Source organism: Cyclopterus lumpus, chromosome 17 (assembly GCF_009769545.1).
Source record: "Cyclopterus lumpus isolate fCycLum1 chromosome 17, fCycLum1.pri, whole genome shotgun sequence".
In the NCBI taxonomy this organism is placed as follows: Eukaryota; Metazoa; Chordata; class Actinopteri; order Perciformes; family Cyclopteridae; genus Cyclopterus; species Cyclopterus lumpus.
The window spans coordinates 3,955,896-3,983,173 of NC_046982.1; the positions used below are offsets into that span (position 1 = coordinate 3,955,896).

General features: G+C 40.4%; 1 protein-coding gene across 1 annotated transcript in view; it reads left to right on the forward strand.

Annotated features, from left to right (window-relative positions):
- Positions 1–27,278, forward strand: part of astn1 (astrotactin 1) — a 335,249-nt gene that overhangs the window by 133,159 nt on the left and 174,812 nt on the right. The window contains exons 14-15 of the mRNA XM_034555334.1: positions 20,046–20,212; positions 24,031–24,225. Coding sequence (XP_034411225.1) covers positions 20,046–20,212; positions 24,031–24,225 — 362 coding nt within the window. The remainder of the gene's footprint in view (positions 1–20,045; positions 20,213–24,030; positions 24,226–27,278) is intronic.

A 27,278-nucleotide genomic window follows, 5' to 3' on the forward strand; every position in this document is an offset into this window, starting at 1 on the left:
CTTCAACATGAACTATGGGGAGAGCGGGGGTACCCGGTTCGATCCCCCATGAGCTACAGCCGACCCCCATTTTATTTAAATGTTAAATAAAAGAAAAAGATTGTCCAAATGTACCACCTGCCGAATCACTGACTTGGTTAACACACACAAACTCACAAAGATATTCTGTCCTGATTTTCTTCCTTTACACATTATTGCTTTCAAACAACAGCGTGTGTTCACCAGCATCTACGGGCAGGCTTCTTGTTTGTTGCAAATCCTTGCCAAAAGCGTAACAAAAAAAAAATATATATATACATCCAAGAGACGTCTTGCCAACGTTTTGAGGTGCCAAGAGACTTTTCTTTTGTATTTTGTTCTATTATTTATTGTTCTGTTATATTTCCATCCCTGTGAGTTGTATAAATAAAGTGTGATATTTCTCTGAGAACACTTTGTGCTCATTCACAGTAATTATCCGTTGAATGTTTCTGGTTCACTGAGCTCCACCGTAACCACAAATGAAGCAGGAATTCAGATCCTCATTAACTCAAATCGGAGACACTGTACGGTCTGGGTTCATGGTGTATAAAGTTTACGCCTCATACTTGTACATGTGTCGACACATATGGGGATGATACTGCAAATATTGAGTGATATATGATGTCTTTTTTTTTTTTACTCTGATGGATTTAAGATATGTTTTTGATTAGCTGGTGCGAAACACACATATTCATAATAGAAGGCTGTGTTTGGAAAGACTGCGTGCACCACATCATACGGTGTCTAGGGACTTCCAATAAATGTTCACCAAGAATTAAAGAAAGTTATTAAAATAAACCAGAAAGATTTAATTAGGGTCCCCAAAAGTATAATTTATTCTGTTTATATCTGCAGTACACCTTTAAGCCACATGAGGGATCCCTCAGAAATGACATGTTTTTTGTCGGCGTAACCAGGAAGTTAGCATCGCACTGGTTCCGGAGATTTGTATTCATTTATTTTATTGCAGAAAAATTAAAAAAATATTATCTTCACAAATGAACACCACTTTTATGATTTCTGAAGCGTTAATGCAATCGGCAGATGTAAAAAAGCCACCGTTAAGTCACCATGAGGTCACATGAACGCCAATATATGTGAGGATGTTTTGTTGCCTCTTACGGACACTTTGTGGTAAGACACGTAAAGCTGCACAATTCATGAAGGGTATGTACTGACATATTTGATATTGTTGAACCATTTCTTAAACGTTGGTTAAGCACAGACCTTAATTCAGGCATCCAACCCAAAATCCATGAATAAAAAATCCATTGACTTTGAGAAGAGGAACTCATTTCCATGTTTTCAGAATCATTCCTGCACCACTATTGAAGCCTGCTTGTAATATTAATATGACATTTTTAGCTAATGAGAGGAAAGGAACAGAACTGATGAATCTGTCCGGTGTCATTCATAAAGTTTTAAACGTGTACATGTGCATGAAACCAAAAAGTCATGATTCATCATACATTGATCGCTTCAAAATGGCTGATTCGCCTATTCAAGATAAGAATGAGATGACGTGGAAATGTGTCAGTTTTGTGACAACAGTGTGTCCCCAGAAACAGAAGGTGAAGTGAGTTGAGCAGAGGATACCAGCAACACGAGGGATGGGGAGGTGAGGCTCATTATACCAACTGCATGAACGGGCTCGTAATTGCCTTCTTTTGATATGACATCAGTTGCATTTGGCTGCCTTTATCTCTGTATTCTAAGGACACATCAATCAAAGCCATCCCACCCCCCGCACCTGCTCCACTCCGAGCGTCTGCTGGACTGCTGTCCCACCGGAGATATTTCATTTTGTTTCTTCCTTCTTCTTTTTCAAACAGACTTTTCTCTTTTCTTTATTTCTACGTGTCATCAAGTTTTTCTTTTCTTTTTTAAGCTCGGTGTTCTCGTCCCAGCCCTGGACTGCATTCTTCTGAGCTCTCCTTCATTTGCTGAATCTACCTAGAAGTCACTTCCCAGACGCAGCTGCTGCTGCTGCCTTCGTACATCAGATAGTAATTACATGCAGTAAGCAGAGTACAAATTGAATGGAATTGGCAGCACGGAGTATTTATGTAAATCAGGCCCCAAATGTGGACCATTATCAATCACAGAGGAGATGCAGAGTGGGAGAGGCAGGTGAGTTTAAAGAGGGAGTTTCCCAAGCTTCTAATATGGCTGGGGTGTAGATTGTTTATATGGAGGCAGCCTAATTGGCTGATTTCAGTTATTGTGATTTTGTATCCTTTAAAAGCCTTGACACCCTGTTTTTTTTGTTTTTGTGTGCAACTCATCTGCACACCAATAGACTTTGACATAGAGCGAAAATACAACGCAAAGAAAAAGCGACATCATTATTATTAGAATTGCAGAGCAAGATCGATTTTTCAAAGGCAAGAATCACGTTTTGTGTAACAGACAAATTCAATAAAGTGTACGGCAACTTGGAGGCTCCATAATCCGAACAGAGACTGAATATAAGAAGTGGACTGCCGGTATGAAGCCTTGAGTTTGGCAATTTGGCTGTCGCCATCTTGAATTATGCCCGTCGTCTATCTGGCTTTTTGCAACCAGTGAATGAAAGTGACCATATTTGGAATGAGAAGGAGTGACGTCATATACGGCTTTGGCAGCGGTTGCCGCCTGTCAATCACAAGGTAGCCCCGTCCTAAAACCTACCCTGCTTTATGGTCTGTTTGGCTTTGAATGGACCATCATTTTCTAAATAAACATCATGCTGTATTGAAGAAGAAAATAGAGATCGCGACCATGAACTCATGTTTACAATGTTTACTGAGGGAATAAATCAAAAGTCATTTTCGCATAGAGTCGCCCCCTGGTGGACATTAGAGAGAATGCAAGTTTTAAGACACGCCTGCATTGGCTTCAGTCAGAACTGGAGTTTGCCGCCTGAGTACGAACCAACACAGGAAACTTTAGGTCTTTTTCAACCCTGACAAAGGCAGCGCGGACCAGATCCACTCCTTCCGTTCTCACCTATCACGATGGGAGCCATGGACATATACACTGCATAACCTTTCAACCGGAGGCATATTCACTCGAAGCACTTCTCTAAAAGGGAAATTCAATAAAAAAATCTGACAGTAGCTTAGGCTTTGCAACAATTATGCTCAGACCCACAATAGGATCCTGCTCGTTGCTCCTCTGCCTGCGCCAATCATTTCAAACCTCTCAAAGTTCTGCAACATTCGCAAATTTGCACGGCTGCCGGAATAGTTTTCATGTGCAATATTCGCTGACGAGTATTCTGCATTGTCGTGCCGCTGTGTAAAGGCCTCAAGAATAGCTCCCCACGGTTCCTGAATGGATTGGTATTGTGTTTGAATTAGACATTTCACTGTTATGCTTTTTATAATAGTACAAACACTCTTAGTCATTGATCTTTGGACACACACACACACACACACACACACACACACACATCCTCGTGCTGCCCGTCACCCCGCGGCCCCGCTCCCAGCTGCCGTTGCATATATTAAAGTGTGCTTTAGTAATTATCTTGTGCCTGTCAAGCTAATAAATGAGCCTCTCATCCGTCTAATCAGGGTGGTTCTCTGGCTGGGTCTCAGCTCTCTTGGTTCCACCCTAATCAATTAACACCTTGTCAGCGTCGGCGCCGCCAGTGGCTGGTCCCGTCTGCGCTTAATGCCTCTAAGCACACCGATGCCGGCGGTCGGCGCTGACCGACGTGAGTGAGAGCACGATAATCACGGGATGATTGTGAGAGTAATTAGCTCGGCCTTGTCACTTCTTCTCTCCTCTGCAAAACGGTGGGGGAAGCACGGGTGGATGTTGTTCCCGCAGCAGACTGCCACCAGGATGGAGCGACGAGATAGCGACGACCTGCTCATACGGAGTTTGCAGGGGATCGGTATATAAACCTGCAGCACACGATGCGTGTTGATGATTAGCGCCGTGTCGTCGTGCAGCAGTGTGCGTGATGACGAAGGCCGTGGTGGGGACGGTGGTCGCGTTCCTTTTCTTGTAGGTTTTTGTCTTCGGATATTTTGTGCGTTTCAAGTCATAATGGATGACTTCTTGATTTTATCCTCGGGTTATGTCATTAGAGGATAGACGGCGTTAAAAGTGCGCCCACGTCTTTGGCAGAGGCCAGTGCCGGGCTGCTCTTCTCCATTAGTTTAAACTGTTTAGGTTCGCAGGCGTTTCGTTTGTTGAACTGAAACACCGTCACCGATTGGCTAAGAGAGGCCTCTCGCTCAGGGTTTGAGTTTCAAGGGTTCAGTTTCAGTGGGCTCATTTAGTATTGTACAGTGAGACAAAATCTAATTTATTTATATATTTTCCTCAAAGTTAGTCCTGTTCAGATGTCATTTTATCTGAACCCAGATATACTGACTTCAGGTCACTTTGTACAGAAGAAACCCACCGTGCCGTAAAGGTCGAAGGGCAATCCCACATCCAGAACATGGTCAAACGCTACGCCCCGGCCCGTCCACTACGTTCTGCTGCTGCCAATCGGCTTTACTCCCTCACGACAGGAGGCTCTGCCACCGCACGACTGAATCCTCGGTGATGCTCCCAAGTCCACCGCCGACGTGGAGCAGTTCTGTTTCTACGACCTTCTGGAGTCCGCGTTCCAACAAACATGTTCTACTTACTGATTCTAACCAGAGGAAATCCTGTTGCACCAAACTTCAACACTGTCTTAAAGCTAAGAAACAAGATTACATTTAAACCTCTCTTTATAGGTCAGTTTAGTTTATACTGTAAACCGAGATTAAATGTAAGTCTTTGAACTCCAATTTAAAATGTGATACAGTATTAACTTTTAAAAGCGCTCGTTGTACTGAGACACATCAGCAGAGCTGCGTTACAAATTGCATACTTTTACTTTTTTACTTTAAGTACATACTGCAGCTCTGCTTACAAAGTAATACTGTTGCATGCCTTCAATTGGGACATACTACTTCCTCAGTACATATATTTGCTGCGCAAAGGATTGTGGGTCAGAATAGCCAGAAACGCATGCTGGGACCAGATTTACTAGAACATCCTGGTATTTTTTTTTGGCCAACTACATTTGACATAGGTATTGGGACATACTACATCTTTTTTTTTATGAAATACTAAATAGTTTGGTAGTATGAGTATTGGAATGCACAGCACGTTTCTCTAAGAAAGTGAGTGGCATGACGCTGCCACTCTTAAAGCCTACTTATTAGGGCCTGCAGATCATTTTTGGTAATTTGGGTAATTCTATTTAATTTTGGTATGAACTTTTACAATGTGGATGTATTCATTTTAAACCTAGTTTTGCTACACTCTGATTGTAACTTATCTGTTGGAGCACTCCAGCCCACGATAATAACTCTTTGGACAGTTATCTGCTCTTCACTACACGTGACAAACTATAGTTCTACCCGAGTAGCACACAGAAGAACTGTACTTGTTGGGGCTGTTTAGTTAAAGCCTTTCTCAGCCAAAGTCTAGGCAGTTCAAACTGGGTCACGTCACCCTTCATCAAAGCCCACGCAGACCGTCAGCACGGTGCTGGTCTGAGGCTCACATGAAATATCACACTACAGCAGGACCTTTTTTTTTTCCGGACAGCACCACACCGTGTGCTGCGGGGCTAAAGCCATTCTTCTCGGCGCTTTGCGTTGGCCCACTTCCCCTTCGGCAGCAAAAAACAATCTTGACCGGGATCACATTTTGGGACACTAAGCAGCGTTGAGTGGAGTCAATACCTGGCAGAGATCTGGCCAGACCTCAGCCCTAAAGAGGAATAGGAGCACATTAGATTGTCACTACTGATGTTTTCTCTCCTCGGGTCATTGGATTTATGTGAGTGCGTGTTTCGGCTCCTGGGTCGATGAAAAGCCTCTGCCGAAGATTACGGACTGTAGGGGTTCATACTTACTTGGAAATTGTGCAATACAATGTTTTTTCTGAAAATAAATATTCACAAAGTCGTTTTCATTTAATATAAAAAAGTAGCTACTTCAAGACAATAGGAACAGGAATGGTTTTTCGATGCCATAAAGATGGAGCTTCTGTGGGGTAACTGCGAGGGTAACGCATATATTCATTATATTATAGATCCATTATTCTGGAGTTGTGTTCACAATGTACAAAATACTGATATTGCAATTTATGTTGACTACCAAGGGTGTAATTTCCACTGTAGATGGCACTAACGTGTCCTATTCACTCCTCATACTCCTGTTTTTGTCTCTGCCTGCATTAACAGTTTGATTTACTCCATAACAATCCCCATTAACCGTTTCCTCTGATCCAGCTGGTAACATCCAGAAGAGAGGAGGCAATCAAAATGTAGACACGCTCAACTACATCACCATCGATCATTAGCATTTCGCTCACAGCAATTAGGCTCCAGGAGCAGCGTTGAGTGGTTTTTCTGGATGCGGGAGAGTCAAAGACACTGCCAGATATGGGAAGGCACAGATTTCCATGGTGAACCTGAAGGCAACCAAGACTTTATACCGAGTCGCATTGCCACAGCAGGAAAAGCCTGCATCATTTTGGAAAAGCTACCTTTCCTGCCCCGTTTAATTGCTGCAGGCTGTTTGCAGCCTAAGAGGAAGACCTGCAAGCATTACTCCGGGTGGAAAATAGCGCGTCAACCACCTGTGCAAGTCTTCATGTAAAAAACGAAAAGAAAAGGAGATCTTTGACTCCAATGAAAGATAAGGCGGTAAAGCTCAGTGTTCTGTGAAATACAACATTATTTAGGTAGAAGGGATGGTGGTAGCCTCCAGGTTCTGAAAAGTGCCATAAACATGCATTCTATCTAATGTCCATCAGGGGGCGACTCCTCTGGTTGTATAGAAGTCTATATAAATGACTCTACTTCTTTCTTGATTTATTCCCTCGGTAAACATTGTAAACATGAGTTGATGGTCTCAATCTCTAGTTTCAAGTCTTCTTCAATACAGCATGATGTTCATTTAGTAGATTATGGTCCATTTAGAGTCAAACAGACCATAAAGCAGGGTATGCTTCAGATCGGGGCTACCTTGTGATTCACAAGTCTCGACCATGGTGTTGTCTGCGTTTTCTTCTCACAACTATAAAACCATTCAATAGTTTGTTTTCAGTTTATAAAAGTTAAATATGACATTTTGGTCAGCGTTTGGTTGTACTAGCTCCCTTCTGGTTGAAACAAAAAAAATAGCGACGGCCTAAATTGTGACTTTGTCTACTACTTCTATACAGACTACGTCAAGAAAACAAACCTTTATTTCCAGTAGGGTTAGGAATTAAATGTAGTTCCATTATCTTCAAATGTTATCATAATGTGAATAAATGTATGTAAATGTTAGAAAGACTTTTTGGTAAGATGTACTTCCAAAAGTATAAATTATTAATAATAAACACAAGGCTAAATTGTGCAGTAGAGAATGTCAGTTTGAATATCTTTGCATCAATCAATTACTGAACGGTAGAATGGTGAAACCGAAAGTGCACATGAATGTGAGCCTTTTAAAAGCATTTCAATTATAAAAAGAAAAGAAAAAAGGAAGTGAATATATATTTGTTGCCTGAATTATGCCGGTGAATAGCTGCGAGTCTCCTTCACTGACTTGTTTGCCGGTGCACACCAGTGCTGTTATGTGTCTAATGCAGCAATCCCTGACCTGCGTTTGACTTTGTAACCTCAGATAATCCTGTTGAAAAGGCTGGTTCCTCACACACACACACACACACACACACACACACACACACACACACACACACACAAACACACCAAAAGAGCGTCTGGATAATGGCAGATATCTCATTAGTTGACCAAACATCAAACACGGACTTCAGCGTTCACAGTATAAATAATGCTCATGTTTTAAAACAATAATGCTTGTCTCACATTCTTTAAGTCTACAAAGTTTAATTAACGACTGTGGCTAGCAGTCAAATGTCATGTTTGATCGTTTAAGTTTAAGTTGGAAAGCACTCGCTAAGTGAAAAGCCCTCGTGTCGGAGAATATGATGTTCCCCTTGAAGACGGGTGTTGTTGTTTTTTGCATTTAGCTGTGAACGAGGGGAGAGGGGTTACTGACATCAGAATGAGACCAGAACGAGGGTCCGAGCTCTCCGCTAGAGGCTGACCTTTGACACGCACCGCTAATCTCACCATACAAGCACAAGAAGAAGACGAAGAAATGAGAGAAAAAACGTTCCCTTAATGCAACTTTCTCTATATGGAAACATGAAAGGAAAGTTTCTCTGTGAACAAATATATCATCGCTGTTCTATCAGTCAATGAGCTTTTATTTATGTTATACATGGCCTTGATATACTGCGCATGGTTGCACAAGATAAATACTAAGTTATGCAGCAAAACACAGCTTTTTTACGACAACAATCGTCCTGTAATAAGTAAATGTGTAAACGAAGTAAAGTCTTTAAAAGCTGCAGCTGCATCCTGTGTAAATAAGTCCACCACATGCGCCGTTCTTTAACAGACTCTTCTATATTCATTCTTCTTTAATAGACTCTTCTATGTTCATTATTCTTTAACAGACTCTTCTATATTCATTATTCTTTAATACTCTTCTATATTCATTATTCTTTAATACTCTTCTATATTCATTATTCTTTAATACTCTTCTATATTCATTATTCTTTAATAGACTCTTCTATATTCATTATTCTTTAACAGACTCTTCTATATTCATTATTCTTTAATAGACTCTTCTATATTCATTATTCTTTAATACTCTTCTATATTCATTATTCTTTAATAGACTCTTCTATATTCATTATTCTTTAACAGACTCTTCTATATTCATTATTCTTTAATAGACTCTTCTATATTCATTATTCTTTAATACTCTTCTATATTCATTATTCTTTAATACTCTTCTATATTCATTATTCTTTAATAGACTCTTCTATGTTCATTATTCTTTAACAGACTCTTCTATATTCATTATTCTTTAACAGACTCTTCTATATTCATTATTCTTTAATAGACTCTTCTATGTTCATGTTCATTATTCTATAATAGACTCTTCTATGTTCATTATTCTATAATAGACTCTTCTATATTGATTATTCTTTAATACTCTTCTATATTCATTCTTCTTTAACAAACTACTCTATATTCATTATTCTGTAATACTCTTCTATATTCATTATTCTTTAATACTCTTCTATATTCATTATTCTTTAATAGACACTTCTATGTTCATTATTCTTTAATAGACTTATATGTTCATTATTCTTTAATATACTCTTCTATGTTCATTATTCTTTAACAGACTCTTCTATATTCATTCTTCTTTAATAGACTCTTCTATGTTCATTATTCTATAATAGACTCTTCTATATTCATTATTCTTTAATACTCTTCTATATTCATTCTTCTTTAACAAACTACTCTATATTCATTATTCTTTAATACTCTTCTATGTTCATTATTCTTTAACAGACTCTTCTATATTCATTATTCTTTAATAGACTCTTCTATATTCATTATTCTTTAATATACTTATATGTTCATTATTCTTTAATATACTCTTCTATATTCATTATTCTTTAATAGACTATTCTATGTTCATTATTCTTTAATAGACTTTTCTATGTTCATTATTCTTTAATAGACTCTTCTATATTCATTATTCTTTAATATACTTATATGTTCATTATTCTTTAATATACTCTTCTATATTCATTATTCTTTAATAGACTATTCTATGTTCATTATTCTTTAATAGACTATTCTATGTTCATTATTCTTTAATAGACTCTTCTATGTTCATTATTCTTTAATAGACTCTTCTATGTTCATGTTCATTATTCTTTAACATACTCTTCTATATTCATTCTTCTTTAATAGACTCTTCTATCTTCATTATTCTTTAATACTCTTCTATATTAATTCTTCTTTAACAGACTCTTCTATATTCATTATTCTATAATTGACTCTTCTATGTTCATTATTCTGTAATAGACTCTTCCATGTTCATTATTCTATAATTGACTCCTCTATGTTCATTCTTCCCAAAGGCAGATCAAAAATATTATGTCTCATGTGTTCAGAGAACACATGAGACATAATAGTATAGATTATGTATAGATAGTATAATAGATTATTAAAAGCACCAATGTGAAGCAAAGCAAAACTCTTTGAAACAAACGTACCGACTCGCATCTGAAATGAAGGAACAGAAAAATAAACAATCTAAGACCCCCCAATATGATCAGAATCCTAATAATTCATTCACTGTCCAACGATGATGGCAACAGAGAGAATAGAGCTGAAACAAGGTATTATTTCTTTTCATTTGACAGTCAGTTGTTGACTACATAAAGATGTTACTGGACCTTTACATGAGGACATTTTCTCGAACTGGACCTTGTTGAACATTAGTTGAATACCCCTGATTTAGACGGAATATGACGTGGACCCTGTGGTGTGCCGAATCCGGCCAATCAGAGAGCTCAAAAAAGAGCAGTTTGTTGTTTATACGATTCGTATTTTAATCATCTTATATCTGATATGAAGTAATTGGGTGAATCTGAAATCTTTTGTCTGATTTATAATGCTGTATCTTTTTAGTACCAGTATCAGGGTCAGCCACCTCAGTACAAAACCGTTACAAAAACAAGTCCGGTGTATTACAACTGTGCTGGAAACTACAAAATGTAGGTTTTCACCAAACAAGACAGGGCACTTCCTGAATACTTAGTTTATGCTGCATGAATCAGCCGAGCGGACCTTAGTTAGTTAGTTAGTTACTTTTTCTCACACTGAGCTGAACTGTTCTGTTGATGCAGAATCTTTCACCCATCTGTGAATGCGGGGGGGGGGGGGAGTCCACATCTCTAATTCTGAGTGTGTTCTGATAGATCTTTTTCATTCCGGCTACATAAAAGTCTGAGTTGCTTTCAGAAAAGACAGCGGGTTGAAAATGGGATCCAAACAGCAGTCTTTGGCTTTGACTTTGCATGCTGATACTACATATGGCTTTCAATAAACACTGTCCAATCTGGTGAAGCTATTAACATTGTTGCCCTCCAACATGGTCGGAAGACGTGTTCCTCTTCGGCATGTCCAACTTTAAGAAGTTTGGCGGTGGTGTAAAGTCCTCTGTTTGCATCATTGTCAGCTCACAGTTTAGCATCTGAAATCTCCTTTCTGGCTGTATAATAAACACGTCTGCCACTTTCTAGAAAAGATATATTTTACTCTAAATACGATGCAACCTTCAAGTTCTATCTGTATGACATTAGTGAATGTCTATTTTAGGTTTGAGCAATTTCCAAGTACGGTTATGAGCACAGAGCAACATTAGTATGGAGCATAGCGGGTGGTCAGTGGGAGGCATCTGGGTAAGGTGGTGTCCATGGAGACTCGCCGTTGGAGGGTTTTGTAGATCCACTCCCCCTCTAATTGGTTTGGGATGGCACTTCATATGACCCTGAACACCAAGACGGAGAGGGGCTAGGGGTCAGATTGTAATTGGGCCATATTATTCCATCACTTTCCTCGCGTAGTACCGAGTGCAAAAGAGGATGCTCTGGTGGCGGTCTGCGGCCATTCAGAGCGAATCAGAGGCATCGTGCCCTCGGCCGTTGCGGACGACAAGTAGCGCCCGAGTTTGCTTGAAGCGTGCTCGGGCCCCAACGACGCCGCGCTACCTCCCCATCATTATCGGCACAGCCACGAGAGGTCCTTGTCAGGTCCACACAAACATGAGTTGCCGCCGGCATTTGAACAAATAAGCAATGCTGTCATTTCTCTGATGGGTTCAGTCTCTAAATGAAAAAAATAAAACACACAACTTAACCAGCTGAATTCTTGCAGGCCACAGACATAGAAAACAATAGGCAGTCCTGTAGGGTTGAAAGCCCTGAAGCTACTTTGGAAATGACCTTTTCACCGCACAGACACGACACAAGCAAGAGAGATGTCAACATAAAGTCATGGAAATGATTTAAAAATGCCATGCATGTAGAAATGTTGACTTTTTTTTTTGTTTCACTGCTGACAATCTGTATCCTCACATAATGCCTATTATTAGTATTATCATTATTTCTAAAGTAACTTCACAAAAGGTGGCACCAAAATAAACACATTCTTAAAGAAATGATAGTTTAAAGCAAGAGCAGCAAGTGCGCGTTGTAAAGTTAAGGTGTTTTTTTTCCATATTACAGTTGAATGAATCAGGAACTCTTGCAATTGCTTGATGAGTAGAGCTTTCTGCATAACCAGTCCACAACCATTGTATTTCAGCACCGTTCTGCCTATTAGACAAATTCAGAAAAAGTGCATTGTTTATCGGACGGCTCTCGCAGGGATTTGTTGCTGTTTTGGCAAGTGGGACAGTACTGATTCCCTATAGCCTCAAAAGCACTGCAGGAATTTATCTCCATTAAGAAACAGGATTAAAAGGCATGGCGGTTCAAGGGGTTTCCCAGAGCCGGCCTTGTACTGCGAGCTCCTCCCACTGCGGAGCAGACAGCATCTTACTCACTGTCCAGTTATTAAATGGTGGAAGATAAATGCCGATCACTTTGCCAACAAAGACCCCTTTGCTCGTGTCAGTGAATGTGCTTTATCGAGTGTTATGCGCATCATTTGGAGATGAAATATGCTCTTTCCAGTTAGTTGCAGACACATACTGCAACAACACTATTTCATCCCTACTCTGTCATATTCTGCCACTTGTCCAGACTCCTTCTGCGGCCTTTTTCATGCCATCTTGACTCAGAAGGTTCACGTATGGTTCACGGTGTAACACAGGGTTCATTTTGTGCAGCCATGACAAAGATAATTAACATAATGCAGTTCTCCACAGCCATCATTCAAAGCCTTCTGAATTGTGTATCATTACACTTTGACCTGCAGCAATTAACAATGCCGACGTTTGAAAAGACACTGATGTGTGCCACGATTGAACTCTTGATGCTAGGTACTTTATGTTTTATGTTTTTTCTTTTCATATGTTGTCTCTGAAGTTGCTTCTGCTTCAAGCCAACGGAGCTTTTGAACTCTAAATAATGTGAAATGGAGGCATGATTCTATATTCTTCTTAACCTGGAGGCATTAGTCCATTGCGAGGTCCTCAATCCTTTCATGTTGTGAAAATAATGTTGGACGTGGAATTGCAAATCAATTTTAGATGATATATAAAATAACATTGCCCACAGTTTAGAAAAAGCACAGCGCTCACTCCCAACACCTTTCTCTTAATATGGATTATTTCCTAAACGTGTCAGTCACGTTATGTCATTACAAGCATTCCACCATTCGTGGCAACAAAGTCACTCCAAATAAAAGAGCCAGGAGAAGTTTTTTAAATCGGATAACAGTTTGAAGGGTTTGGGTGAGTGGTTTTGATCGGAGGATCATCAATGATTAAACTAGGATTATAGACCATCTTTGTGGAGTTCTGAAGTGATAACAATCCACAGACAAAAGACTCTGGCAGGCGCATATTCTTAATGATTATCGTTCGACGGACAGCTGGACAATGGCCCAGAGTTATCACTATTCCAGCATGCCGGAAGCCTATTATGGCAGTCAATATCTAGAGCTATCTGTTGTTGGCAAGCCTTTGCAGCCGTCGATAGAAATTCCTCTCAGTCTGCAACACATATCCACACGCACGGCGATTGCACCGAGTCGTAGTGATTTAAAGGCTCCGTGCCACAGATGTGTGAAGAGATTCAATGTCTCATGTGCTCTTTGCAGGCAATGCATCATCTATCACAATGGGCCAAAAATCGATATCAGCTTATCGGGGGAGCAAGACCAGGGACCGCTCATTCAACAGGTGTCCCCATTCTGTACTGGTGCCGCCACAAATGTATAACTGGTCCAGAGGTCTTTACTCTCTAAGGTAGATGCTTCATAGCAGTTTTTCATGAGATCAATAATCTCCCAAGAGTGGGATGTAAATGCGATATCTGATCAAACGTTATACTGTCTAAAAACATGATTCAATAAATAAATAAAAAAAACCTTTAAATGATTTGGGTTTATAGCTGACAAGAAATGATAAGACGTGCATGGCCAGTTTCAACAGGATGGGTGCTGTATCAAAGACATATCTCACAGGATTAGGACTGATCGATCCGCACCCGGATCAGCTCCCTTTAGAAGGATTTTCATTGCTGCGTAACGTTTCAGACAGCAGGCTCCTCCTCAGACTCCAGGTACAGAAAGATACAGGAAGAATTTACCGGTAGAAAAATGTACGCCACATAAATGACTACTCAATGAAGGCTCTGGCTGACAAGCCGTCACACTAAATGTTTACACACGATGCTATACCAAATACATATCAGGAAATGCATACATACAAGGATATGCATTAAATGGACTGTACTTGTAAAGCACTGTTCTAGTCTTCAGACCACTCAAAGCACTTTAACACTACATGACATCATTCACACCCATTCATACAGTGATGGGAGGGGCAACGGAGCCACCTTCCATCACACACCGTAGGCACAGCTACTCTAACCTTAACCCACAACACAACATATATTAATCTAAACTATATATGTAAAAAAATATAGAAGTATACAACAAAGGCCAAAAGAAAACGACTACCCCCAATAGTATGTATTCCATAAAGGTCTTAGGCTAACCATCATATATTGTCATTCTTTTTAAATCGCACACTTTCTCTTTTGTTTGAAGTGAAAATGACAGTAAACTGATGTCACAGTGTTTACCAGCTATCTGCCGGCTTGCTTTGAGAAATCCACCTCCCAATTACTTCTCACTTGGCATACTGTTAGGGTGGGAAAGGAGGAACTACTTTATTGATCCCAATGGGGGATGTTTTTAATCCCTTGTTATTTCATTTATTCACACACACACACACACACACACACATGTATACAAATGCTTATATATATATATATATATATATATATATATATATATATATATATATATATATATATACACACACACACACACACATTGGGATGTCGTATGTGTACAGATTGTAAAGCCTTTTGAGGCAAATTTGTGATATTGGGCTGTACAAAATAAACTGAATTGAATATAACCATCTATGTATATATATATATATATATATATATATATATATATATATATATATATATATATATATACATACACACACACAGGTGATATATATATATATATATATATATATATATATATATATATATATATATATATATATATATATATATATATATATATATATATATATATGTGTGTATGCCTTCCAACCTGTCAAATAACTATGCTTGGTCAACATACCTGCTTTCAACTAACTCCAATGTAAACCGTCCCCCATCATTAGTAGACGTTGACAGCTCCTGGCGTCTATGGGGTATTTAGAACGAGACAATCCACAGCAGGCGGGGGCGGGAGCGGAGGTGGACGAGTCCAACAAACGCAGGACTTTTGTCCAGGAGACTGCTGTTCCACACAAATGAAGTCGTGATTCACATTAGTAAAGTCAGTCAAGTTAACATCAACGACACTCTTTTACCAAAACCCAACCCACCAAGTGGTTTTGTTGCCATACTAAATTGATTTCTTTATTTTGAAAAGACACGAGTGACAAGCTAGATTAGATCAGCGTGGTCATAGTTTGAAGCTTAGGAGCACTGACCAGGCTTCAGTATTTGACGAGTCGTGGGTGAGGACGTGACCTACTGCCTATCCGTCATTATCAGCTGTTACAGCAGAAAGTTAAAAAAAAAGGAAATCCTAAAAATGTAAAGGCAGTATTGTTACAAGATACATGACAGTAGTAAACAACAACAACAAAAAATCTACTGTCAAATTCCTCATTGAGGCTTTTAGGTTATTGACTGATGAGAAGGTCTTGTTGTTATCGTTTCTTGTTATGCAGTGTGTTAGTACTACAAACTGCTACAGAATGAGAATTCACAACCCCCTGAGCAGATGTGAATGTATGGTAGTGACAGTCCGGTCATGCAAGTTTGACTTTGTCTGACAGCATCAGCATATCAACCGTCTCGCAATGTCAAGGTGACCCCGGCCTGTCTCCCTTCCAGCTTCGCAACCTCTGTTTTCCCTTTGGCCCTGCATTTGTTCTCAACTCTTCACACCCCGTCACTCCCCATCTCTCCACCAGATGTCCTCGCTGTGTTTCCCTCCCCAGTCACCTGATTGCCACGCCCACCTACACACCCGCTCATCATTTCCTTAATTACTCCCCTTGTGTAATTAGGCTTGTTGGAGATGGACGAGAGCAGGCGGCATCATCAGGGGGGGTGATCAACTACTGCGGTCAAGAATACACAGGAAGTCAAAGAAACATTACTTCCTGTTAGACCCTTCTGTAGACTACTTGTAGTTTGCAGACCTCGTTTGGATTCTTTCATATTTTTGTAAATATATATATTTATGTAGTAATGTGCGTGTATTTGTATTGTATTCTGTCTTTTGTTCTCTTTATGTCTGTAAAACACATTGCTGCTCATTTTGATATGTGTTATATAAATAACCTGTATTGTCAACCACACAATATATGTCTTTAGATTAATCAAGCTTTAACTTACCACAACTACACAGAAAAATATGATTTTATACTAAACGTGGTGTTTGTTGTCAAATCTAAGAGCCAATCAGGTCTCTGATCTGGCGACAGCAAGGCGTTTCCCATCATGCATTGGGTCATGCAGTCGGTAGAGAGCTACTGCGGCCGCCTCGCTCTCATGAGGTCATCGTTGACCACGTGTTCATGGCGTCAGCGCGAGTCGCGATCAAGTCGGACACAAATCTAACCAGCATGCATTGCGCGGCGATCGCCGGTGATCAATTGTGATCAGGACTGGCGCATCTCCAACGAGCGTATTCTCTCCAGCCCCACTGTCTTGTCAGCTCATCCATGTTGCTTCTCTGCAACCGCTTTCCAGACTTCTTCCTGCCACAGTCACCCTGCATGACCTGCTATCAGCCTTTGACCTGGTCTTCCACTCTTGCCATTTGGATTTGCTTGCATGGTAGGATTGCTTTCCAGTTGCCAAATGTAAGCCTGTTGACCACAGATTCTTGTAAGATCTACTTAGTTCGGGTGGCTCTGCCTCTTCCCTGCCTTTCCCTGAAATGAGCAAACTGATGCACACTGCGATGGCTGGTCTAGCTCTCAAGGTACAGCAGCATGAGTGGCAAGCGTTCCACATTCACCCTTTGTTCATCTTTATATAACAGTAATTCAAACATTGTAAAGGCATGTTTTCTGTCTCCAGATTTCCCCAAACCTTTCTCTAAAGTTCAATGCTTACTATCACAATGACTATTGACCTCCGGGAGTTCATTTGATGAGCTTCTGTTCTTCCAACCTATAAAGTATTTGAGGAGGAGATGAAATTGAAAGTGCAGCGCCATCAGTTATGCATGGAGATTCTTAACAGATTTGACCTTTTTTTCTATTATAGCGATGATACTGATTTATATTTGTAGTTAGGTTACTCCAGGTAAATCCGGTCCTAGTTTGGCAAACCTTTGATTGCACTAGCTATTAAAGAGTCGGGCCACTCTTAATGCAGTCAAACAAATGGAGACCATGGCTTTGATGACATGTATGTAAAGTAAATAACCTTTTAATGCAAGCTCTCATAGCTTCGGCATGACTTGGTCCGCAGGGTCAAAGTTACGTTCACGGTGCATCTCTCGGACAAAACTGCAAACGTACACAGGACTTTCACCAGGGAGACCGCTGTTTGTGTCCCGTGTTAAGTCAACTCACTTAACTTTTACCGAACAAACACACTTTTCATAAACCTAAGCAAGTAGTAGCGACCTAAACAACTAAGTAAACCATACATTGGACCTTTATTTTGAAAAGACACTGTCTGCATTTACTGAGCGAAAACTGAACGTTTCCTGTGAACAAGGCCATTCAACAAGTGACAATATGCGACCGGTTGGGATTGAGAACTAATGCGAAGCACATCATATTTATAAGCCATCCAGGAAAAACACTGGCCTTCAATAATCTCAAATGCACAGCGATATGTATTTTACATAGGTTCCTATTGAGATCTCAAGAAGTTACATTCTGAAATGCAGCAATGCCAGGTCACTAAAAAATACAAATAATATGGTTTTTGAAAAGCAGTCACTAGACTATGCTATGCCATGCCTCCGCAAAAGGAAACTTCAATCAACAACTAGCGTGTCAGCTTTATACGCCAAATGAGCCACCTGGGCCCTCTGAGGAATACAATGGGCCTGAATAATGGAAAGTCTCTGGTCCCTCGGAGCTGATAGCAAACCAGCTGCCTAGTCACTGTTCTGAAGGTGCGGCGCCTTGTTAAAATGCACTCCATCAAAGTTTCCTTTGAAGTAATAGCTGACAGAGAACATAATGTGAATTTGACCTGACGGGGCTCTGAGAAAAGAACAAAAAATTGCCTCGGAAACACCGAACAAGACCGTGGAAGGAGAGAACCGGAGTGAAGTCAGGCGACAGGGCTTTTTTGTAAAGTCACTCCAGCACAAAGTGCAGCTCAATTAAGAAGTCGGCCATGGCTCAGTTAAAAAAAGATCTTTTAAAAAACAAAATGAACTTCTTGAAGTGAATCTCCAACACTCATTGCTGCTTCACTCATTTCCAAAACTAAAGATTTGTCATTTCACCCATCAAACCAGAAGACAATCCTCTCCGGATTGCGTGGACGTTGAAATTTAAACCCGCATTCCTGCCTCGTCTCCCCTCGTCGGAATAAGGATCCTTTAGAAAGAAAAATGTTTTAAAAGGGTTTCATTATAGATGACACTGGGTTGTTTGCCATTTCATCACTGTTCTTTTCATTCCCTGCGACACAGTAAACAATCATGTGCGATGCAAAGGCTATTTTCTTTTCCATCATAGACGAGATAAAACGTTACAAAGTCCATTTGGGAGAACGGAGTATTGATGATGCAGCCAAGAATTGACTGACCGGGACTGAATGTGTAATGAGTTAACAACAAAGTCACAACCCATGGAAAGGCGGTCCTGTCTTTCTGATCTGGATGGCGAGATCCGTCCGTGTCTTCGATTCTGATTTACCTCGACTATCAGTCGATGGGTTACCATGCAATGTTAAACAGACATGTATGGTCCCCAGCTCATACATCTTTCTAACTTTGGACTGCCATGGAATTCTGTCCAGATATTCACATTCTCAACAGCACAGGTACTAACTTTGGTTGGAACCTTTTTAATCTAGCATCAAGTCCAATATTTAATTAGTGTTTTATGAACAAATGGCTGCCAAATGAATGTCTTTCCCATAAGGCTCAACTGTAGTCGATTGTTGTTGTTGTTTGCTAAGCTTACAACAACAACAACTTACAGGTTGATACAATTTACTTGTTTTTATCAAGTCTCGTCTCTTTTATGTTAACTCTTTTGTTTTTGTTTTTATGCGGCGCTGCGTGATATTTTTACAGCGCCATCTTGGCCAGGACCTTCTTGGGAATGAGATTAAATATCTCAAAGGGATTATCCTTGTTCCAAAAAAAAAAGACCATTTACTAATTAAATAATTAAGAAATTATCAGCATTTGTTTTTTAATAGTATTTATTTATGGTCACAATTGGCCACAACTCAAGCATATTACATTTAAATGAGAGGGAAGCAGAAAGTCCTCACACTTTGGCAATCTGAAACCAGCCTCGCTTACTTGATTAATGAAATATGTTACTACTCATAAGCAACTTTTTGATTGCAGAGAATGAGTTTTTTCTTTTCTGTTTTCTAGTTCTCCATCTGTTGCAACCTCCCGCTGTTCCAACGGATAGAGTGAGAGAGTTACATGAACCATCCTGCCGAGTGCAGCTTTAAAGAAGTAGAAGAAGCTCGGTGTTCACACAGGCTGCACTAATGGGAACTGGAATCTGACTGTTAGCATTCTGTGGCACAGATGTTATCGGGTCTGTTTATCTCCCCATCTGGGATTAGTGTTAATGTGGCAGCCTGTCACAGTCTAGGCAGCTCTAAGGATGCAGTAGAAATCTGTAATTGCTAACATTATTCATTTAAAAACACTTGTGTGTGTGTCTCCGCCCCCGCAGTGCCCTCCGGGTTTGAGCCCTATGAAGGATGGGACTGGGTGCTACGACCACCACATCGGCATCGACTGCTCCGACGGTTTCAACGGAGGATGTGAGCAGCTGTGTCTCCAGCAGCTGGCTCCTCTAGAGGATGACCCGACCCTCTACAACATCCAGATGTTTTGTGGGTAAGAAAGAGCGCATTTACCGCCTCTTATTTTCAATTACTATCATTTTATTTCAGAAACCAAACCAACCATGGTTTAGTACAAACCAATATCATTCCACATATCCACTGTGTAATTGACATGAAGAACGGCTAACGCAGCTAATTCATAACAAACGTCATTTGAGTTGTCAAAGCTATTGTCAAGTGTCATTCTTTTTTCTTTTTCTGAGGTGTTTAAATACATAGCATAACCATATTCTACCCTGTGCAGCACACGTCATGTGATCACTACACAGGGTCGTGTGTCATTTGAAACTAGCCTATGGTGTAGCGGCTTGCTGCAGCATTCATTTAGTATTTCGACATCATTATCATGAAAAGTTATCCATCTTCATGATGAAAATATTACTTATTGAGTGGCGATCAAAATCAGTGGACAAGTTTCAAACTGCTGATCATGTCCGGTGTCTGACCCTCTCATGAGTCTCCTGTACTACCGCTGAGTTTAGAAGAAACTGAAGGATATATTACTACTACTAATTTAACACTCACATTAGTAAATATATCACTAATAATCATCATTAACTGCGTTTTCTTTTGTCACATCAACGTTAATGCACGTAGCTCACCATAGCGAGGGTTGCCTGAATGATGCAAGAATATATGGTTCACATTTTATTATGTGGCATTTTGTAATGTGAATGTTATATGCTTCATAATTCCAGTCAGCTTTTCCCCCTACGGCTTAGTGGTAGTTCAGAAGGCACTGTTTCAAACTTTTTATTTTGCATTGTTGTTTATAATTGCACAACCTGGCATAGTTTATGGCTCTTATACTGCGATTCATACCAATTATGGTCTGAAACAGCTCGCTAAACATAACTTACTCACTGGCGTCAATTTAGTTTACTGCGAATCCCGTGAATCTGGCGTGTATAAAGTATTGAGTCATAATTATCGCGGGACCTACGCTTGGCAACGTAGTTGAGGCAGGTCCTCAGCCTTCTCTGTTACGCTGTCACTCATGAAAATAATATCTGCGACTGAAAAATTAAAAAAATATATTTTATTCAAAGAAAAAAAAAATTTAATCTAAATTATATTCAAACCAACAAAACTACTAACTAATACATTGTTGAATTGTTCAATCTTTAAGACCAAAACCTGAGTTTTCAGGTTCAAATCTTTTTTTCAAACAACAACAAACTATTCCATAAAAGGAAGAAGGCATTTTATTTTGGAGGGGATCCAAATCACGGGGCGGACAGACATTATATTTCACTTACAGGAAAAGCCTTAACAGTGGACAGCGCTCACTTAGTGCTTTTATAGTGTTCTTTGTTTTTCTTCCCAATACTTTTTATTGCTACTGAGGCCATGACACGTCTAAATCCCTGAGAGGAAACAATGTAGGACGTGGAATGTCCGAAGCTTTAAAACACATAGTCCTGAATGGAATTCTCAACTGAAATTGGTTACACCTAGTGAGAGGGGGGGGGGGGGGGGGGCTGCTATAATGTCCAGTCACACAGGAGACAAAAGGTGGACAATGCGCTCCACCTCCTGCTTCTGAAACCTCATTCCTTCGAGGTCAAAGCCAAAGAACGTTTTGGCCGAAGTCCTTTTTTTTTGGGGGGGGGGGGGGGGACAGAAAACTCAGATGGAGTTACCGCCAATATTTCTTAACAAATGAAATTATGAAAGTGGATCAAGAAGTCCCTCTCTTTCCAGAGTGGTTTCATACGGAGCATTTTATGGACAATTCTAACTGTTTCAGTCACACCGGTGCGTTTCCTCCTGTCGCATCTCAAACTGCCTTCAATGAAGGGGAGGCCGGTTATTACAGGATGGAGGTTCCATTAGATCACGCTGAGGTCGTGTCCCCTGAAGCTAAGCACACAGCCTCGGTAATCTCATTTCATAGCCTGATCAGACTTCTTCTCCTGGGCTGTGTGGACATGTGCACACTGAGTAACATCTTCCTCAGCGCTCTTCCTCTCAGTCTGATGTTCTCACATAAATTCCTGCCGCCAAATTTCAATCCAAGCAGAAGTCTGATCGGACAGCGGAGCTGAAGATGCCAACATGGCGCGCGGGGGTTGGATCTGGAGGTGGTCGAATAGACGAGAGCTGTTGTCCGAGTTTCTTTTTCAGCTCCCCAGGAGTAGCTGCTTTTTTTTCAGATCGAACACAACGAAGCTGCTGTTTTCTCGCCGTCATATTTGCATTAACCTGCATGTATTGCGGGCACGGTGTACACCGCTGTTTGATTTCATTCTCAACAACAGCCTTTTGTTGTTGTCACTCTCCACTGTGCAGATGTGGCTAAATCCTCTACCGGTCCTCACTGGAGACTGGCATAAGCTTTGAGACATTTGGCATCCAGGAGAGAGAGAGGCAGCTTCTCTAAGCGCAAATCCCTGACAGATCTTTCTCTCTTTAAATCCCAATCCCCATTTTTCTCCCACTGCCTCGTCTGCCTTTCACAGAGTACATTATACACCGAGATGTCAAAACATCATCAATATGAAAGAGCCTTGAGACGACTCTCGGTGTTTCTCTCCTGTTTTCTTTTTTTCTCTTTTTTTCATGGAGGATTTTGTGCCAGTTGAGTAGAATTGATTTAGCTGGTTCTCCACCATTGAGTTGTTAGGTCTGCGTTGTGCATATTTTGAACATTGTGAAAAAGCAGGCGACGATATCTCAGGATAACATTCAGTCACAAGGTTTACAATCAACATGTCTGACTGCTGGCAGTCCGCTTGTAAATTAGTTTATCATTTGAAAGTGTCCCATCATACAGCAGCGTGTTCATCACATGGGTTGGTAATTAAGGCCAAGTGGTAGGGATGAACAGTTTGTCAATATTGACAAAGGATGGAAGCCCTGAGATGGAGACGAGAGATCAAAAAAAGTCTGTAAATAGTTTTCTCTCCTTTGTTAATGATTTAAGAACCGGTGGGGAAATATATATTTATACGTATATATACGTACGTTTGTATATATACGTATAAATATATATATGTATATATATATGTGTATGTATATATATATGTATATATACATATGTGTATATATATACATACATATATATATACACATACGTATACGTATATATATTATATATACATATATATATATATATATATGTATATGTATGTATATATATATATATATATATATATATGTATTTTATTTGGTGCTTATCTGCTGTAATGGAAAACCTGAATGCTTTAATCCTATTTAGAATATGGGGCAGCGGTGCATTCAGCCTGTTTTCACAGAAGGAAAAAATGTAACATAGAAAAATGATGATCCCGGCAACATCTTTTTTTGTTATTTACCTATTTCACAGGGAGGATAAAAGGACTTAGATTATACTGGCAACACTTTTTTTTCATCTTAAGTCATAAACACAGGAGAGAAAACAATTTAGATCAGACTTTGAAAATGAATCACCAGACTGTTTTCCTCTACTCTCAGGGCTCGGGGTTTGTCATCTAAATTGCGATAATCTTTTCTATTACAAGAGAACTGTTGAAGAAGATACATTTGAACCTTATACAAATACAAATTTAATCGTGACAATGGCTTTTCAAATATGTTAACAGCTGCATCATTTTCCATATAACTATCCCAAACTGCTGCTTTGATCCTTTCAGAATTTTTATGTCGACAAGTTAGCAACCATCATAAAATGTCCTTACAAGTTTGACGGAAATTCAGAAAAACATACCGGCATTATTTCACCTCAAAGAACTATGAAATCAGGAATTCAGGAAGTGCAAGAGCAGAGCAGAAGCAAAATAAATAACTTGAACCCCTCTTTCCCTGAAGGTGCATCGAGGACTACAAGCGCGGTCCAGATGGGAGGTCGTGCCTGCCGCTGTCCGAGGCCTGCACTGAGGGGATCGACTGCGCCGAGGCGGCGGACATCCCCGCCAACCAGACGGTGTTCGGAGACCTGTTCTACGGATTCAACAACCACACCAAAGAGAGCACCTCCGGACAGATCCTCAAGGCCACATTCAGGTGAACACGCCGGCTGTTTAAGTGGAGCATGAGAGACATTGTTCAGCCTTTAGTATCTCAGCGGGGGAAGCGCTAGCACCCAATCAAAAGGTATTGAGTGAACGGCCTTCCACAGGGACGCATGCTTTCACATGTTTAATTCCCCTCCTCTTCAGACAGCCACGGTGCATTGAATCCTGCCCCGAAACCCCTGATGCAACACGACTGTTATTGTTGCTTTTCTTAGCGCTATGCATTCCAACCCTTCAGACACTCCCTGGTTGATGTGGTTTAAATCACACAATATTATTTATTAAGCACCTTTCAAAACCAAGGTTACAAAGTGCCTTACAAAAGGATAAGTCAAAATATAAGTCCAACACAAACTTCACAAAAGGAGAAAGTGGTACAATAACAACCAAACCATACAAGCATCATAGCTCAAGAAGAGGATATGACTGAAGCACAAAAGACCTGCGTTGTGGGCGACGCAAATGGCGCGGAGCCAAAAATTTGCTTCATTCGTCTGATGCTGAGTTGCGAAATCCAATCAGCGTTGGGATAAGTAGAGTTGTGTATCATCAGCGTAACAAATATGAAACACACAACCAAGTTAACGGGAGTGTGTGTGTCCTCAGGGAAGCATGAATAGAGACCAAAAAAAATGGGTCCGAGAATTGAACCCGAGGCACCCCACAAGTTAAAGGAGCCCAGGTGGATACCTTGTCATCAATGAAAGTATACATCAGTATAATTTAAGGTTATTTTGGGGGAAAGGAGCTTGAGTTTGATTTGATGTCAATTTCTCCTTGAAAAGAGATGGGAGTGATAGAAAAGCCTGCCCAGCACAACTAGTGCTGGGCAAAAGATGAAAAAATGTAATCGATTAATCGCATTATTTTTCTGTGATTAATCGCGATTAATCGCATTATGCGCAAAATTCAAGAATGAATTAAAAACTAGTGTATTGCACGCTTTTATTTTCAAGTAATGTTATCAGAACAATATAACAGGCACTCTGGGAGCAACAGCAAGTTAACATACAGAATATAAATCTGTTTTAAAAAACAGGTCTACCACAAAAAAAAACCACAGCTGTAATTTACTGTGCAGGGGACTTTTAGTCTATAAAGCCTCTTGAAAAAAAAAACAGTTACACTGACCCCGCCGCCATCTTTGTAGTCCGCTCCGTTTCATACAAATTGACAGAGCGTCTTGAGGCTCCTATGCGCTGTCGTTGTGTTTCTAATGCTGCGTTCACACCAAACGCGTTGCGAATATTTGCAACGCGTTTGGTGTGAACGCAGCATAAGGACGCTCCTCAGACCGACCTCTTCCACTGCAGTAATCAGCCTGCAGTCCGCTGCTCTCCACTTGGCCGAGGCTTGTGTTCATTGTTCCTGCGTTGGTTTATCCACAGTTCTCCCGCACGCCGCAGTAGAATGACCAAGTTTCGCTCCACTGGTTGTTTCAATGCTGCGGGACGCCTTTAAGACGTACTTCATGCTCGTAGTCCAGTTTGTCCTGGATAACTCCAGTTTGAGTGGTTACAAATAGCTTTGCTTTTATTAACTACGCCATCTGGTAGAGATACATGAAAATGTCCATTTAAAGGTGTCTTTCTCCATGTTCTCGTTCAATGTGTGCAGCAGTGTTAAGCCCCTCCCAATTCAAAAAAATGCGTTAACAACGCGTTAACAACGTGTTAACAACGCGTTAACAACGCGTTAACAACGCGTTAACAATGCGTTAACAACGCGTTAACAACGCGTTAACGTGCCCAGCCCTAAAAAAAAACCTAACGTCTTTGCAGAGGCTTATGGCATAACAATCTGCACGGTTCCAAATGTATGTCGTAATTCCTTTCATGATTTGATGATGTGGGTGGTAGAGCACTTTGAAGGTGGTTAATTATCACTGTCCGCATGCTGCAATCATTTCCACTGAAGGAAGCCAGAAGGTCAGCAAAGTCATCTGCAGTCCAGGAATTTAATTTGGGATGTGCATGGATTTCACCGCCCGCAGGCAACTTTACTGTCGGTACGCACCACCGGAGTTGTAGAAAGAGGGAGGGGAGGGACGGCTGAGGCAGGAAAGTTAATATCATCAGGAATCTGAGTCTCAAAAGCTCTGATCTCATTTAGAAGATGTGAATGGTGAGCGGGGTCCCAGGCCGACTCTGCAGAGCACCAAAGGCTTCCTGTGCAGACGAGGTGGTGGAAGAGGAACGGCTACTCTTTCGGGAGGCATGGCAAATGCAGCAAATTAATTAAAACTGACCAGGAGCCAGTGTGCTCAAAGGGAATCTAATTGGACCAGATTAACGTGGTGATGTAAAAATGAATACAAGTTACAGGAGGAGAGCAACGCAAATGGACACTGAAGATCCGTCAGGAGTTCAAAGTCAGTGGAGCACTCAGTCGAGGAGTTATTACACAACTAAAAACACAAATGAAACCACGGAAACGGTGGAAGGCAGCCTCTGTCAGTACTTGGCTTGTAGGGCTAAATGTGTACCCAAGGAATCCGATCTGTATCGAATGTCTGCATGCTGTATGTCAGAGATGTAACAGTTAAATGGGTTAGGGGTCAAAAGGGCACGCTTTTAACCCCTTTTATGTCAACATGCTTTGTCTGCTCCTTTTGCAATGTATTTATAATAATAAGGACCCTTTTTAGATTTTTTTTCTATTGCTCATTCCTAACAAAAAGATAACATTTGATACGACAAGAGATCTGAATATGTTTTTTTTTCCAAAATGGCAATTGGGTCCGAAACGGAAGCCGCTATTTATGGGAAATGTAGGATCCAGCGCTGTTGTAGCTTCGCCAATACTTGAAACTAAAAGTCAGGGCTTTCTTAAAAATAACGAAAATCTGTCTCTTACAAAAGCCAGCAACAAAATTGCTGGAGCACTCTTCAAATATAAGAAAAAAACAGCAGGAGGGAAGAGTTTCTCGCCCCTTTTTTAAATGCTGCACAGTAGATTCGTTGGCTCAAATGTACGTCTCCTTTGAGAGATCTCCGAGGCTTTGAATAGGCTGTCCTGAGAGGCTGGATCTCTTAATCACTC